Below are 18,569 nucleotides of genomic sequence, written 5' to 3' on the forward strand. Positions count from 1 at the left end.
ACCACACAGTTACTGATGCACATCAGTTGGAGGCAGCAACGCCCAAGGGATTCAGCAGTCGGAGGTCGAAACCCACGCAGACACGGGGAGAATGTGCAAACTCCACACGGACAGTGACCCAGAGCCAGGATCGAAACTGGGACCTTGGCGCCAGCATAGAGGTATCCTTGCACTTGTGGGCTGTAGAATGGGAAATGCCGCACAAATCCCTGCTCGAGCCCTGTAATGGACCCGCTGCATAAAAGCTCAGGGCTGCAGTGACCTTCAGGGCCACCAGGTGCGGGCATCCTCCTCCTGCACAGGGTGCCAAGTTCTGAAGGACATGGCACAGGTGCCACCACGTCTCCTTGCCGAGACGGAGCCTCCTGCGGCACATGTTGTCCATCGTCTTATTGAAAGACCAGCGACACCTGTACACCTTGGGCCGTTGCTGGGTCACCTCCTCTGGGTCCCTCCTCAGCCTGATGGGCAGCCGGGTCTGCAGGGCGTGCGGTGGGCAGCCCCATGCACAGGGGGTGCTGCCTCCAGCCTGCGTCGTCGCTGCTGCTGCCTTCTCTGGTGTGTGGCTGCTGGGCTGCCACCAGCACCGAGAGGTCAGCCAACCTTGGTTGCTGTAAGGACTTGGAGAAGGAGAGAGATCGACAATCAGTTAGGGCTACCCTCCCCCCCCCGGACCCTCATATCTCTCCAGCCTACCCCCACGCTTATGCGTCCTGCCTCTTCTCAGATTGCCATCCACCAAGCCAGTTGCGTTGGACAATCTCTCTCTACACACTTACCCCCAGTCACAGCAGAATCCCCCAGATCCCAGACCCCTGCTGGGAACATCAGGTTGATCATGCTCAGGTACACTCCCCTAATCCATCCGCTCACCCTCTGGTTGGGGGTATATCCCCAGTGCTGAGGCCCAGCCCTTGGGTGTTTGATTGTTGGCTGCTGCCCCTGTGGTCTGGATGCCCCCAATGTTTCAGGCAAAGTGTCCAGACCTCACAGTTTGATTGCAATGCTAGGCATTGAACCTAGAGCCTGAGACATGGCACGTGAATGCACTTGAGAGCTGTGAAGTTCTCACATAACTAACAATGCCAATTCTTTGTTAACAACAGCCTTCAGCTGTGCAGCCAGAGGCTGCTTACAGTCAGAGGGAGTTAAAGTGACCTGCATCATATAACCCCGCACAGGTTTCTGTGTTGGGGGTGTTTGGTAGGACAGGCAGGCAACAGTCATGGTCCCTGTTATGAGCGTACACAATATCGGAGGATGGTTTGCAGGCCCCGCAGAACCTGAACCCCTCACCCCCCAGCCCAGGGGCCACCCTGACCTATGGCGCCCAACCCTCCACCCCGACCAGGCCCGTCCCCACTGAGGGATCCCGCACCATCCCCGACCCACTGAGGGGTCCCCTACCCGCCCCATTCCGAGCACTGGGGCAGCAGCTCCAGTGCCTCTGGGCTGCATGCCAGGGAGTGGAAATGGCTGCTCACCTCCTCAACTCCCCTCAGCAGCCAGCTTCCCATGTTTAAATAGGAGTGCTAAACGGCACCTGCGTGACCTCTCGGTGGGCAGCTGGTTAGTTCCCTGGAGGCCGTTAGATTGGGTTGCCATCTCACTGATGAGATTGTGATTGCTCTTAATTGGTGTCAATTGGTGCCTCGCCACATCAGGGTGGGATCCGGAATCCACCACTCGGAGCGGCAGATCGCGAGCCGATTCACGTCCAGTGCTGATCCCGATTTCGGCCTCTCCCGCGATTTAACTGGCCCACGACGAGGGTGCAATGCGGCCGTGAAATCTCGCCCATCAAGTCTGTTTCTCTCTCCACAGATGCTGCCAGACCAGCCGTGTTTTTTCAGCGTTCCCTGTTTTCAGTGCTCCCACTGTGACTGGGATCAGCTCAATTTACACTGAGCAACGATCACTTCTGGGGCATGACTGTCCTGTGGACTGTGACCTCACTCCTGACCTGCACCTGCTAAACACAAGCAGAGTTTACCATCCGACAGAAGAAAAATATGTCTCTCGAATTCATATTAACTCTTTGAAACAGAAACCAAAACACTAATTGTGCGTTTGACTATCTTCCAACCACCTATAATGTCGATGCAAATTCCAGAAAATCAACTGCTGGCATATGACTATTTGCATTTAAACAAATTGCGAAAGGTCAAACTATTCGCTGTATTGTATTGATATATATGGGAAATACACTTCAGTAGACCCACAGTGCATTCTGGAAGGGTGCAATGTTCTCAAAGTTCTAACACAATTGCTGGAAATCTTTGCGGCCAAAACTGCTTATTCCTTGAGAACAAAAAGAAAAGAGCCAATCATCATTTTGAATTTTTGAACGAGTCCCATCGTTACTGCTGCACCATGGAAACTGGTAAGCGTCGTTCATTGCCAAGGTGTTCTTTTATTTAGTGAATATGATTGGTTATGTTTGTTAAAAGTCTCACCGGTAAACTTTCTTAACAATAACAAAACTAAGAGCAGCCTTTTTCTAATGGACTGTTGTTTGAATTCTGAGCACGTTCAACTTTTTTCTTCTTTTTAAAAAAAATATAATTTTAGAATACCCAATTCATTTTTCCCAATTAAGGGGTAATTTAGCGTGGCCAATCCACCTACCCTGCGCATTTTTTGGGTTGTGGGGGCGAAACCCACGCAAACACGGGGAGAATGTTCAAACTCCACACGGACAGTGAACCAGAGCCGGGATCGAACCTGGCACCGTGAGGCTGCAGTGCTAAGCCACTGCGCCACCGTGCTGCCCTAGCATGTTCAACTTTAATAACCCCTGTGTCCCTTTTCGAGAAAAGATGCCCTTCTGAATTTTAAAATGGATTGCCTAATTGAGATGTTCCTCCTTCACTGATTTGAAACCAGGGGAAAATGATCAAGAGTAAATCTTTGAATCCTCACTCTAAACTAAGGTGTGTGCCTGGGTTCAATTGTTATTCGGTGCTGGCTTGGCTGACTTCAGCAATAATAAGACCGGCACAACTGAACTAAAAGCGAAATATTGCGATTGCTGGAAGTCTGGAATAGAAATAGCAAGTGCCGGGAAAACGTAGCAAGTCTGGTAGTGGAGAGAGAAAAACAGAGAGTTACCGTTCCGTGTCCAGAACTCTTCTTATTCCAAAGCAGAGTCGTATTGGACGTAAAACATTAACTCAGTTTTTCTCTCCACTGATGCTGCCAGACCTGCTGAACTTTTGCAGCACAGTCTGTGTTTTTTTTTAATTTCAGAGACACAGGGGTTCCTGGATTATAGAATGAAAAATCCAGCACTGGTGATATGCAGAAGCTGTGGTTCCTAGGGTGGCTCTAAACAGCTGGGTTGCTGGAGCTCACTACCAGTTGATGCTCCAGCTTGGTACAGACAGGTACCTCATGCCCCAGGAAAACTGCCCAGCAAGTAGTCAACACACAATCAGTAGGGAAAGGATGAATGTGCTGGAAATTGACAAGGAAAATAAAGGAAGCAACCATTAACTAGGATTTCACGGTGGACAATTGAATATATATTAAATCTCAAGGAAGAAAAAATACGTAGGAAAAGTAACTTAGCTCTGTGTACAACAGGCTCAGAGGCTGATTTACTTACAGCAGACTCAGAGGTGTCTGGCTTTTCAACATCCCACATGAATTATTTGAAGATAATTTAACCACAACAACAGAAACTTTGTTTCACTGAACAAGACAATTATTTCAGAGGGGGCTGTTGGTACGTTAATAATTCTCTTTGCAAGTATAATTTCCAGCAACTGCCACGAGGTAATATGAGGAGGCTGCGATGTGTGTCTGGCAAGACTGGTGTGTTAAATGAAATGTTGAACTGGTAAATGGTTATTGATGGTTACAGCTGTGGGCAGCATTGGGTGTCTTTGAAAAGGAAATGTGGATGCAATCTGCTTTAACTTCGAAGAAAGTGGAAGAATACAATGCATTGGAATATGTAACTAGACAGCCATTGACCAGAGAATTACTTTCAAATTAGTCACATCTTAGCTCTGCTGGTTTAATTTAATATCATCCCATCATTCCATTTGAAACATTCACAACTCTTACGTTCCTTCATCCAAATTTTTGGAGATGTCATTATCTTAAGTGCTGCAACAATAAAAAAAAACACATTTAGTAACTTTAACTTAAGAGCAGTTTTTCCCTGAAGATTTTATGCATTCTCGTTGCCAAAAGCTACTGATAATTATTGGTCTTTGTCAATATGAAAGGTTTTTTTTTTGCATATTTGAAAGATGTGTCACCTTTAGGTATTTTATAGCCATCTATCGGGAGGTGCTCACACTGTACTCTAGGATTCTTTACTATTTCATTGACATGCAAAGCTGTACCCTCAAGTTGGACTACACGGACATTCACCGGGCTACCAGTGTATCTAGAAATTATAGGAAGAGCGGAATACAGGAGGAGGAGTAGTAGGCCATTCGGCCCGTTGAACCTATTCCACCATTCAAACAGTTCACGGCTGGTCATCCACCTCAGCGCCATTACCGTGCCCCCCCCCCCCCCCCCCCGCCCACTATCACCGTCTCCCTCGATGTCATTAGTGTCCAAAACCCCTACCAATTTGTGTTTTAAACATTCTTAATGATTGAGCTTCCACAGCTCTACGGGCCAGAAAATTCCAAAGATTCATCACCCTCTGAATGAAGAAATCCGTCCTCATTTCAATCCCAAACGTAATTCTGAGAAAGAACATTATATTCATTTATTATTTATTATAATTATGATATTAAAATGCTACATTTAACTTTCTTTCCCATCCTGACCTTAAAAATAATCCGTATTTCTATTCTCACTTTTTGATAACCTTTCTACTGCTGAAAATTGGTGGAAACGGTAAACAGGTGATAACTTGCAATTAAATGTTTCTTATAATAATAATAATCTTTATTGTCACAAGTAGGCTTACATTGCAATGAAGTTACTGTGAAAAGCCCCTAGTCGCCACATTCCGGCGCCTGTTCGGGTACACAGAGGGAGAATTCAGAATGTCCAAATTACCTAACAGCACGTCTTTTGGGACCAGTGGGAGGAAACCGGAGCACCCGGAGGAAACCCACGCAGACACGGGGAGAATGTGCAGACTCCGCCGCACAGACAGTGACCCAGGTGGGAATCAAACCTGGGACCCTGGTGCTGTGAAGCCACAGTGCTAACCACTGTGCTACCGTGCTGCCCTTGACTCAGTTTGTGAAGCTGGCCTGTAATTGATGACATAAGCCATCCCATTTCACGACTGTTTTGTTTGGTGTGTGCGCTATTTTTGCAGTGTATTGCAATGGAATCATTTCCCTACCCACTTTGGGAAAATATACACCCAGTCCTGCATAATTTCAGGACAAGTTGCTTAAATTTCAAAATGACCCACAAAGCAAAGGGGCAGTTTCAACTCCAGATCCGCGCATCCGTGTTCACGATTTTGTTATTGGGAATGAATGGTGATAAACGAGGGCCGGGATTCTCCGTGGCAAGTCCGCCCCGCTACCGCTGCCAGTCAGAACGGGGAATTTGGCGCTCATCCAAAACTCCCGGCGGGATTCTCCCGTCTGGTGGACGCGGGTTTCTCGGTAGTGCGCCGCTCTCTGGCGGGAGGACAGATTTCCGCCGCTTGTCAATGGGATTTCCCATTGTAACCACACCACACCGCTGGGAAACCCGCTGGTGGAGGTGCGCTGTCGGCAGGAAAAAAGAATCTCCAAGGCCGGAGAATTCCAGCCTCCATTCACTTCAGCGGGAACGGAGAATCCCGCCTTAGATTGTTCCCGTTGCACAGGTAGAAACTGTTTGTAAACTCCTCTAATATGAAGTACAACTAGGACAATGTGCACCTTCAAATGACTTCCACAAAGACGGAAATTAGGTTTTGTCGTAAAACCATCTCAGAATTTCCCTTGGACATATTGCTTTTCATTGTAATTTATATTAAGAATGACTGGTGAAGTTGCAGCTACGCAGCAAATCAAAGGTAATTTTTCTGAGAATATAATCGGGGCTGGTTAATCACGGAGACAAAAACGCAAGTATGCTCCCTGAATAAGGGTAATTGTTTGCTCCCTTAATTAATAAGGAAAGTTTTTCTCACCCCCACTCACATATATAAATATATTATTCCACAGAAACAAGATATTGATATCAAAATCAGTCATTCAGTATATTGTAGACTGCTTTTATATAGTCTATCTGCTGTTATATAATCTGAGTTTATGCACAGTGAAATACATGGGGGGGGGGGGGGGGGGGGGGGTTGCAGAAAATGTGTTCAAACCCAGCCATTGTGTTCATTAAAGCAACTTATGGAACCCAAGCAATTTAACACTCACATTAACCATTTGGTAGAGGGTGTGTGAAGAGTATAGGCTAGAACCTGTGGCAAATGATGTCCCATCGGGGTCAGGGAGATCATGCGGTGTGAGATGAACAACTCCCTTCGTGACTCTCATGCTTACACACATTTAACGTTTGTGGAGCTTTGCCTATTAAAAAGGTGAATGGAATATGGAATAGATTAGATAAAAGTGGCTGTTGAATCACCATGGGCTGGATTCTCCGGTGCCGTGTCCGTGTGTTTTTTGGCTGCAGTGTTCACTGCTAATGGGATTCTCTACTCCCGCTGCTTGTCAAAGGATTTCCCATGAAAGACTCCCCACTCCGCCGGTAAACCCACGGGGATGCACTGCCGGCAGAGCTTTCCGTAATATCCCGAACAGCATAAACAGCCGGGAAGTTCCACCCATTGAATTCAGCAAAGCTTTGATGTCTTCTTGGGGTTTTTAATGGCAGCTCTTAGACAACGGGGTTTGATGCAGAATATCTCACTGATTGATTGGCTGGTATTGATTGCTCAGCGTATCAAACTAATGTGACACATCAATATTTACGGAAACAATTGAGAATCAACAAATGCTCGTGTATCATTCCACTTCCTCTCACATCTCCCCGTTGACTTTTCACAATTCCTCTGCTTGCCCTCCTTTGTTAATCCTCTCCTCTCACCCATTCTTCTTTTCTTTCATTCATCCCTCCCTGTGCATTCTTCAGTTACTTGCGTTCGAAGTTTCCCTGCTCAGGCACCGATCTAATGAGCGCACCCACACCAGGGATCCGATAGGCTCACCTTTGTGATTCCAAATTAGAACACCCACTCCACCGAGAGATGATGTTTTGAATTTGAAAAACCTGCTGATCTCGGTGGGCCGGCACCCACTAAAACAACAATGAAAGCAGCTGGATTGTCATGGTGATGAGGGGTGTGAACAGAGAAAACAGGGAGAAATCTGTCCCCCTTGCCCAGAGGGGCCAAGAACCAGAGGACACTGACTCAAGGTGATTGACTAAAGAGTTAAACGAAGGAAAATCCTTTTACACAGCGAATGGTTTGGATTTGGAATGCACTGTTTGTGGGGGAAGATTCAATTGTAGCTTTCAAAGGGGAATTGGTAAATGATCTGATTTGCAGGTGTGTGGGAAAGGCAGGGGAGTGGGGCTGGTTGAGTTGCTCCTGCAGGGCCAGCATGGACCTGACCGGCCAAATGGCCTCCTTCTGTGCTGTTAGCAGTCTACAATTCAGGGGCTGGTTTAGCACACTGGGTTAAATCGCTGGGTTTTAAAGCAGACTAAGGTAGGCCAGCAGCCTAAGGTTCAATTCCCATACTAGCCTCCCCGAACAGGTGCCGGAATGTGGCGACTAGGGGCTTTTCACAGTAACTTCATTGAAGCCTACTCGTGACAATAAGCGATTTTCATTTCATTTCAATTCTCTGAAAACCTGAGCTGGCTCACCAATATGTCATCCCGAAAAAGGACCGTCTACACATGTCACCAGTCCAACACAATGTTGGTGACTCTTAATGCCTTCAGAGCCAGTAGATTACTTTGACGTTGTACCCACAATCCAAGAATAAAGGGCTGAATTCTCCGATTTTGAGGCTATGTCCGGAGGAAGTGTCTGGTCTTGCGACAAAAAAGTTGGTGTCACTCCCGTACTGATCCTTTGACCGAGGAGGGGTTAGCAGCCGCGTCACGTAAAATGCATGGCCTTCCCAATATAAATGCCTGAGGGATTGCCAGGTAGGTGGCTGCGCATGCACACGTCGACAACCTGCAGCGGTTGCACCGTACAACATGGCGCCGGGCGCAGGTGGACCTGGCCTGCCAGAGAGAGTGCCCCCCTGGACATTCCCTCGTCACCCCCTCGCCACCCCCCACCAGTCCCCCAGCCCTCGCTGAAGCCCCCCCCCCCCCCCCGGCCAGTGGCATGGCTCCCTCCAGACAGCGTTAACGAAAGCTAAGAGCACACGTGTCTTGCGTGGTCGGGAAGTCGGCCAATCGGGGGCGGAGCATCGGGGGAGGGCCTCCAGGTTATGTCCTGAGACCCCCCCAAAACGCGTTCCTCGATTGGGCCGTTTTGGAGGGGGCGGAGCATCTGAAAACAGGCTCCTCCCCCGATTCGGTCGTAAACAGGGATTCTCCGCCCGATCGCCGATTACGATATCGGCGCTGGGGAATGGAGAGCCCGCCCAAGCTGTCTGTTGAATTTCTTTGGGTAAAATGTGCCGTCTCAGAAATGTTCTTGGAAAGCCTGGCCGGATATTTCTCGACTCTTCTGGGGGCAGTAGGAATTCAACGGGTTGGGGAAACTTTGTGCCAAATTCACAGCTTTGTACATCTTTGGACGAGGGTGGCATCGGGTTCAATCCTTGGTTCCACACAGATGGTGAGGTTCGATTATTAGGCATTTGATTTTTCAGAGGGAATTAGATAAGTTATTGAAGGGTAAAAGCTGCTTCAGAGGAAAGAACAGTGGAGTGGATCTGATCGGATTGTTTTTTCAAAGAGATGGCACAGGAATGATGGACTGAATGGCCTTCTCTTCCGGAGGATTCCATGACTACGGCAATTATATCCAATGCTGTTGGAGGTAGGAATGGTAAGAATCTTTCATAGTTCACGCTGCTCACTGCTGTTTCATGATTGTTACTGGAAAGTCCGACTGGTGAAAGCACGACCAGGGAGGTTTGCGATGACCCTACGTTTGGCACTCAGAGTTTAAGTTCACATTGAAGACTGCACTTAGGTGGCTACTGGAGAGCTGGTTGTACAGCTGGATTCCTGATCGTGAAAGGATGATGGTGGCACAGTGGTTAGCACTGCTGCTTCATTGCGCCAGGGTCCCAGGTTCGATTCCCGGCTTAGGTCACTGTCTGTGCAGAGGCTGCATGTTCTCCCGTTCTCCCCGTGTCTGCGTGGGTCTTCTTTTTCATTATTGTCACAAGTAGGCTTACATTAACACTGCAGTAACGTTACTGTGAAAAGCCCCCTAGTCGCCACATTCTGGCGCCTGTTCGGGTACACAGAGGGCGAATTCAGAATGTCCAATTCACCTCACAAGCACGTCTTTCGGGACTTGTGGGAGGAAACCGGAGCACCCGGAGGAAACCCATGGAGACACAGGGAGAATGTGCAGACTCCAAACAGTGACCCAAGCCGGGGATCGACCTTGGGACCCTGGCGCTGTGAAGCAACAGTGCTATCCACTGTGCTACCGTGCCGCCCAGTTGAAAAACAGTGAAACCCCTGTACAGGGTGGAACAATCCGCACTGAGATCTTATTTGGTGATAAAAAGAAGTGTTGATATTTTGCTGTTGAAGTATCGAGTACTGCAGATTCAATGTGGATATGAATGATGTGGTGGCTCGAGGGAATACCAGGCAGATGGTCAATGTAATAGCTCACACGGGACCTGAGGATGGGAATGACTATCTTCCTTGTGGTCCTTGCAGAGTACGAGCTCCCCCCGTTTGGGGCGGGAGAACTCTATTAAACAGCATAAAATGTCGGCCAGTAAAGCACCAATCAGAACAGGACCTTGGTCGGGATCTACCAGGCATATCATGCTGGAAATAAAACTATGTTTCTTTATTGCATTCGGTGTGGACTCCCTGTGACCTTCTTAAACGAGTAATGAAGTATCTACTGGCAACTAACGAGGGTAACTGATGTACAGGCAGAGAGTATCTAATTTACATGTTAACACACTGACCCCTGGGTTCACTCTGACAAGAACCCCGCTCCCCGGGACTCGCGCTGACCCCTCATTTTCGCAACACTGCACAATAGGCCCTGAACCAGTCACAATGGACCACGAGGGCACGCCCCTTAAAGGAGCCGTGCTACCACAGAAGGATGTGGAGATGCCGGCGTTGGACTGGGGTGAGCACAGTAAGAAGTCTTACAACACCAGGTTAAATTCACCTGAGGAAGGAGCTGCGCTCCGAAAGCTCGTGTTTGAGACAAACCTGTTGGACTTTAACCTGGTGTTGTAAGACTTACCACAGAAGGAGATGGAGAGGTGCAAATATGGTTAAAATATACAATCAGATGTGTAAAGTAGTTCTGGAATCAAAGGACATTTATCAATGAATAAAATTGCAGGCGTGCAGTTGCATTTGTGAAAATGCAGAACAGTTTTAAGTACTCACAGATGCAGAAGTAACAGCATATAGCAAGACTTCAGCAGTCTGACTCCATGGTCTATTACAGCAATGGTTGTGATATTATGTTCAGCAGAAGTGAGATGTCATGTCGCATTGGTTTCAGCCTCCTGTCAAGTCACAGTCCGATGAACCTTGCGGGAATTTCAGAAATTCAACTTTTTAATGTTATGAGAGATCTATCATTCCAACCTGCCACCCACGGAGCGGAGCCCACAAACACTGGGCTTTGTTGTTGCATCGACTTGGCTCAATTGAGGCAACCTTGGACCAGAATTTGCTGAGAAAGCAACAGTGTGTGAATGATGCACACTATCACTTAGCAATAACCTTCTCACTGATGCTCGGTTTGGGTTCCACCAGGGTCTCTCAGCTCCTGACCTCGTTACAGCCTTGGTTCAAACATGGACAAAAGAGCTAAACTCCAGAGGTGAGGTGAGAGTGACTGCTTCTGACATCAAGGCAGCATTTGATCGAGGATGGCATCAGGGAGCCCTAGCAATACTGGAATCACTGGGGAGTGGGGGAAAACGATATGCTGGTTGGAGTCATACCTGGCACAAAGGCAGATGGTGGTGGTGCCCGGATGTCAGTCATCTCAGTCCTGGGACATCACTGCAGGAGTTCCTCAGGTAGTGTCCTAGGCCCAACCATCCTCAGCTGCTTCATCAATCACCTTCCTTCCAACCTAAGGCTAGATGTGGGGATATTTACTGATGATTTGCAGTGTTCAACACTATTTGCGACTCCTCAGACACTGATGCTGTCCACGTGCAAATGCTGAATGACCTGGACAATATCCAGGCTTGGGTTGACAAGTGGCAAGTAACAATGGCACCACGCAAGTGCCAGGCAATGACCATCTCCAATTAAAGAGAATCAAACAATCAGCCCTTGACATTCAATGCCATCACCACCAGTGAATCCTCTACTATCAACATCCTAAACTGTACTGGACTAGCCATAAAAATATTGTGGCTAGGAATCCTGCGGCAAGTAACTCACTCCCTGACTCCCCAAAGCCTGTCCACCACCTATAGTCCACCACCTACAAGGGATAAGTCAGGATTGTTATGAAATATCCCCATTTGCCTGGATGAGCGCAGCTCCAGCAACATTCAAGAAGCTCAACACCATCCAGGACAAAACAGCCTTCTTGATTGGCGCCCCTTCCACAAGCATTCACCCCCTCTACCACCGAGCACAGTGGCAGCAGTGTGGACCATCTACAAGATGCACTGCAGGAACTCATCAAGGCTCCTTAGGCAGCACCTTCCAAACCCACAGCCACTACTAACTAGAAGGACAAGAGCAGCATAAACCTGGAACCCCACCTCCTGGAGGCTCCCCTCCAAGTCACTCACCACCCTGACCTGGAAATATATCACCGTTCCTTCACTGTCGCTGGGTCAAAATTCTGGAACTCCCTCCCTAACAGCAGGGCAGGTATACCTCCACCCATATGGACTGCATATGTCTGCCTGGTTTGATGTTAAAAACACCAATTTTCTCAATTCTTCCTCTGTTTATTTCTCAATCCTTAAACGTCATGGATTAAGGATATTCCCTTTTGGTTCTACTGCTTACTCAATACCGGGTACCCTCGGCGCACCACTACCAGCTCACACATCTAATGACTCAGTAGGCAAATGTTTTGACTGTACAGGAACAGGTCCAACTACCAAGGCCATGTCCCAGCACATTCTAGGCCTCCACCTCTGAGCTATAAAGCCATGAGTTGATGGCAAACTCCAGAACACTGAGCAGAGCATTTAGGCTGAAATTTCAGTGCGGGTTATGTGAGATAATAAACTACGTTCCAAGCACATGTTGGGAAAGATGGTGGTGTACTCGTAATGTCATTGGATGCAAATGGTCCAGAGACTCAGGTTACTGCACGAGAGACATAGGTTCTAATCCCACCACGGCAGGTGCCAGAACTTAAATTCAATTAATAAAATCTGGAATTGAATGGTTGGCACAGTGATCGTGACTATCCCAGGAACTGGAACTGTTATCAATTATCGTCAAAAACCCATCTGGTTCACTAATGTCCTTTAGGGAAGGAAATCTGCCGTCCTTACCTTGTCTGGCCTACATGTGACTCCAGACTCAGGGAAATGTGACTGATTCTTAACTGCCCTCTGCAATACTCTAGCAAGCCACTCAGCTCAAGGGTAATTAGGGATGAACAACAATGATCACCACTCAGGAAAGAATACATTCAAAAGGTAGGTGTGACATGTCCGATTACTTTATTTACAGAAAACGTAGGTACTAGGATCAGGAGTAGGCCATTCAGCCCTTCGAGCCAGCTCCGCTATTCAATATGATCATGGCTGATCCTCAATCGCAGTGTCATATTACCATTTTCTCACAACACCCCCTTGATGCCATTAACATTTTTTAAATGATCTCTTTCTTGAATACATTCAGTGACTTGGCTTCTGTAGTTGAAAATTTTACAGGTTCATTACCTTGGAGTGAAGAAAAGTCTCCTCATCTCAGTCCCAAATTATCTACCCTGCATCCTGAAACTGTGTCCCTGGTTCTAGGCTCCCCAACCAGGGTAAACATCCTCCCCATATCTAGTTAGAATTTTAAATTCAATCAGATCTCACCTCATCCTCCTAAACTCTAGTGAATACAGGCCCAGTCGAACCAATCTCTCCTCACAGGACAGTCCCACCAAGACATGTTTCAGCCTAATGAATATCTGCTGCACTCTCTATATGGCAAGTATATCCTTTCTTAGGTAGGGACATCTAAAACTGCACACAATACCCCAGGTGTGGTCTCATCAAAGTCCTGCAGTAAGACATCTCTACTTCTGAACGCAAATCCTCTTGGAATGAAGGCCAATATAGTATTTGCCTTCCTACTTGCTTGCCGCATCTGCATCTCCACTTTCATTGACCAGTGTACAAGGACACTCAGACCCCTTTGTACATCTACACTTACCAATATATCACCACTTAGATCCATCCTCTTCTGTTTTTTATACTTAACTGTATAACTTCACATTTAGCCACTTTGTACTGCATCTGCCATGTGTTTGCCCACTCACTCAACTTGTCCAAATCACTGGGCAGCACGGTGGTGCAGTGGGTTAGCCCTGCTGCCTCACGGCGCCGAGATCCCAGGTTCGATCCCGGTTCTGGCTCACTGTCCGTGTGGAGTTTGCACGTTTGCGTGGGTTTCGCCCCCACAACCGAAAAAAAAAATGTGCAGGCTAGGTGGATTGGCCACGCTAAATTGCCCCTTAAGTGGAAAAAATGAATTGGTACTCTAAATTTATAAAATTTGAAAAAAAAAACTTGTCTAAATCATCTTAAAGCCTCCTTGCATTGTCCTCACAACTCATAATTCCACCCAGTTTTATGTTGTCAGTAAACTTGGAAGTGTTACATTTGGTCCCCTCATCCATCTCATTTATTTATAGCGTTGACAGCTGGGCCCAAGAGCTGGGCCCCTGTGGCACCCCATTAGCCATTGCCAGTCGCTGGGAAAAAGATTCATTTATTCCCACTCTCTGGTTCCTGTCTGTTAACCAATTCTCGATCCGTGCTAATACATCACCCCGTATCCCATGTGCTTTAATTTTGCCGACTAACCTCTGTTAGGGGAGGTTTCCTGCTCAGTATTTATCCTTCACCTGAAACAGGTCAGTTGGTCGTTTACTTTAGTCACTCAGCGGGATCTTGCTGTGTACAAATTAAATGCTGTGTTTGCCTACATGACATAGTACACTTCAGAAAAATTCATTGCTAATGCGGTGCAGTGGGATGTCCTGAGGGTAAGATGTTGTATGAAGGCACGTTCTTGGCTGGAATTCTCCGGCCGTTGAGATTTCCTTTTCCCGTTGGCAGTGCACCAGTGGGATTCCCGGCAGCGTGGGGTGGCTCCAATGGGAAACCCCATTGACGAGCAGCAAATTGAATCCCACCACCAGCGAACAGCGCGCCGCCGAAAAACACACGGCTGGAGGACCAGAGAATCCAGCCCATCTTGCTGAGTTCTATATGAGGTGCAATCCACAGTATAGCTGTGATCTGACGGTTGAACACTGAACTCTCTTTAAGTTCCAGTCTGTGACAGGCAAATTTATTTTAAGTGAAAATACGACGGAAATTAATTAATTGAAACCGAGCAGCGTGTTAATTCTCTGCTTTCAAAAGATAAGTGAATGAAGACTCATCTTTATGAAGCTTTAAATGCTGCACCTCTAATAGTGGAAACCAGAAAATGCGCCTTTTTCTGAGGTGATGAATGATCATGCCAGTAAATCATAGTGATGCCACTTGACTTGGAAAAGTAGTTTCTGCAAACGTAATTTAATCAGCAGATTATCCATTGTGGAGAAAGACAGGGAAACTCTCCTCATTTTCCATTTAGCGGGAGAAAATGAGCTCTGAGATATCAGGTCGCTGGTTGCTTGACTTTGATCCAGTGCCCAGCGTGCTGGACAACAGTTGCAGGGGAGGACAGCTGGGCAATTGTGGGACATTTGGGATAAAAAAAGATGGCAAATCTGGGCTGAGGGGGCTCTGGTACTCCGCAGAGCGTCCCCAATGAGCCCCAAGTCAAACGCCTCAATGGTTGTGCCATCTTTTATGTTCATTGGGGAGCTAATTCACCGCCAAGGAAACAGGAAAGTTGAGAGGGCAAACACTAACAGGCACACGCACTGACTAAAGGGAAAAGGAAAGGTGCAGAGGGTGAAACAACAGTTTGCAGTATAGTTGTATTCGCACAAAGATTGCTTTGTGTCTGCTGTTTGCTTTCCTCTTACCGACACAAGCAAATCGTATTCTCAGTAAATGCACATCGCCGGAAACATGCTTCCTTTTGTTTCTCTGGTGCATTTAACAGCAGCGATCAGGCCTACCTGATATTTGAATAGTCTCCTCTACAAATAATCCCCAGGTGCAGGTGGTGTTTACCTGCAACAGATTCACTGTGCACTGGCTTTAAAAGATGCTTTGTGCAGGAATGGGAAGCTGTCGTCTCTCAATTCTATTTGATAACTGGCAGCTTCTGAATTCATGTCAAAAAAGCTTTCAAACATATGTTTCCTTGATGTATTCCCCTTTTGAAACAGCCGTTTCTTTGATATAACAATGTGGCTGTCGCAATACAGCGATTTGGTCTTCTTCTCAATACTGCATTTCATATTGGGCTATTGACTACAACATGAGATGTGAAAATATTATTGTTTGTGTTTGATTCACTGATCATTCTTTTAATCCTCTGGTGTAGTGTGCGCTGTAACGGTTATGGCTCTGAGTGACATCCAGTAATAAACGAGCAGAAATTTAAGGACTTGAGCACGGAAATCTATGCTGACACTCCATTGCCATACTGAGAGGTTGCTGCAGTGTCACAGCTCTCTGTATGTGCATGAGATCTTAAGCCAAGGCCCTATCTGCCTTGATTTGCTTGGATGCACATCACTATATTGATCAAGAGCAGGAGGGTTATCCTTTGTCTCTTGGCCAATATTTATCACTTAATCAACATCAATGGGGCAGCACGGTAGCATGGTGGTTAGCATAAATGCTTCACAGCTCCAGGGTCCCAGGTTCGATTCCCGGCTGGGTCACTGTCTGTGCGGAGTCTGCACGTCCTCCCCGTGTGTGCGTGGGTTTCCTCCGGGTGCTCCGGTTTCCCCCCACAGTCCAAAGATGTGCGGGTTAGGTGGATTGGCCAGGCTAGATTGCCCGTAGTGTCCTAAAAAGTAAGGTTAAGGGGGGGTTGTTGGGTTACGGGTATAGGGTGGATACGTGGGTTTGAGTAGGGTGATCATTGCTCGGCACAACATTGAGGGCCGAAGGGCCTGTTCTGTGCTGTACTGTTCTATGTTCTATGTTCTATGTTCTATCACAAAAAAATTAACTGGGCATTAGACATGATTCCCTGGTCCCCCAGGCTCGCTGTTTCTCGATGGTGTGCCATTCACGGGCATCAGCATTCTCTACTCCTGCCACTTGTCAATGGGATTTCCCATTGAAGCTATTCCAAGCCACCGGGAATCCCATGGGCGGAGATGCACTGCTGGCGGGAAAAGAGAATCCCAATGGCTGGAGAATTCCTTCCATTATCACATTAATGTTTGAGGCAGCTTTCTATGTGTGCAAATTGGCTGCTGTGTTTCCTACAATAAACCTCAATCCTGCTCCAGGTTCAAGGATCTGGGTAACCTACTCTTGTTCCAATGCTCCTATATTAATATAACTTCACTTTGATTCATCTAAGAATGAAGCCAGTGCCTTGCCTGAATTTTTATTGTCTTGTTAACTTTTATTGCTACTTTTAATGGCTTGTACAGCCCCAGATCCCTTTGTTCCTCCAATACATTCAGACTGAATTTATAAGGAGAGTGTGACCTCCATATTCCTCTTGGCAAAATGCATCACCCCACACTCAACTATTTTGAAATTAATTTGCAATCCGTGTGCCCGTTCCATAAGATTATTGTCTTCTTTTAATTCATTGTAGTATTCCTCAGTCTGAACTGCACAGCATTTAGTGTCGTCTGCGAATTTTGAAATTGTACCTCTAATTCTCAGGTCCAAATTGTTTATGCAAATCTTGATCAGCAGTTACCCGAGTACTGATCCCCGTGGAAAACCGCTGCCCACTTTCTGTTGGCCTGAATACCTTTAACTCCTCTTTTTTGTAACCAGATCACTAACTATTCTGCTGCTGGTTGCTTTATTCCACAAGCTCTCTGATCTTAGTCACGTGGCTACTACACAATATCTTACCATATAGCAATATGGGAGGAAAACAGAGAAACTTGCAAATGACTGGAACCATCCAAACTGGAGTTCCACTTTATAGTAAACAAAACTGGTTCAGACCAGTTCCTCGACCAATCAGAGTCTACTTGCCAACCAAACAGCACTCTCTTCTCACACAATGTATTTGTTGGTTTCCCACCCATCGTATTCCTGCCAATGTCCTGATCAGTGCAAGGTGAAAAAGTTCCGCGAAACATGTCTCCTTTCTCCAGCAATACTCAAGTTGTGTATGACCAAACGTCTAAAAGACTTTTAAAAATTCCAAGTAAATGAATAGCAATATAGGGGGCGGGATTCTCCAGTTCCCCAGCCGGGTGTTTCTTGGCCACGCCCTGTTCACTGGCAGGGGGACTCTCACTTCCCACCGATTGTCAATGGTATTTCCCATTGTAACCCCCCCCCCCCCCCCCCCCCCCCACACCATCGGGAAGACCACTGGCAGGGGGACTCTCACTTCCCACCGATTGTCAATGGTATTTCCCATTGTAACCCCCCCCCCACACCATCGGGAAGACCACTGGCAGGGGGACTCTCACTTCCCACCGATTGTCAATGGTATTTCCCATTGTAACCCCCCCCCCCCCACACCATCGGGAAGACCACTGGCAGGGGTGCGCGTGCCAGCAGGAAAATGGAATCGCAGCGACCAGAGAATTCTGCCCAAGCTTGTCTTTGTTCACGTTTCCTGCTGTTTCTTCACAGAGTTCCATAAGATTGATCCAGTCTGACCTTCTCTTCTCTGGTGTTTGGAGTTAGTGGGATACTGCAACTGTTGAGTGATTTTTCTTGTTGAAAGTAACACTTGCACTTACATATGTAGCCAGTAGAGTACTTTGCAAGTATGGTCATTGTTATAATCTCGTAACCTTCGCAGCCAATATGCGCGCATCCTGGTCCCACAAAAAGTATTTGAATGAATAACCAAGTCATAGAGTTAGAGATGTTTACAGCATGGACACAGGCCCTTCGGCCCAGCTTGTCCATGCCGCCCAGTTTCTATCACTAAGCTAGTCCTACTTGCCCACTTTGGGCCCATATCCCTCTATACCCACCCTGCCCATGTAACTGTCCAAATGCTTTCTAAAGGACAAAATTGTACCCGCCTCTACCATTGCCTCTGGCAGCCCGTTCATCACCCTCTGTGCGAAGAATCTTCCCCTCTGGTCTCTTTTGTATCTCTCCCCTCTCACCCCCTGTGCCCTCTAGTTCTAGACTCCTCTACCTTTGGGAAAAGATGTCGCCTATCTA

General features: G+C 47.1%; 1 protein-coding gene across 1 annotated transcript in view; it reads left to right on the plus strand.

Moving 5' to 3' along the window:
- Positions 1 to 2,246: 2,246 nt before the first annotated feature.
- c19h11orf53 (chromosome 19 C11orf53 homolog) overlaps positions 2,247 to 18,569 on the plus strand; it is a 78,409-nt gene continuing 62,086 nt past the window's right edge. Inside the window, exon 1 of the mRNA XM_038779885.1 lies at positions 2,247 to 2,383. Within this exon, the coding sequence (XP_038635813.1) occupies positions 2,374 to 2,383 (10 nt within the window). The 5' untranslated portion in view covers positions 2,247 to 2,373. The remainder of the gene's footprint in view (positions 2,384 to 18,569) is intronic.

This window comes from Scyliorhinus canicula, chromosome 19, assembly GCF_902713615.1.
Source record: "Scyliorhinus canicula chromosome 19, sScyCan1.1, whole genome shotgun sequence".
Lineage (NCBI taxonomy): Eukaryota > Metazoa > Chordata > Chondrichthyes > Carcharhiniformes > Scyliorhinidae > Scyliorhinus > Scyliorhinus canicula.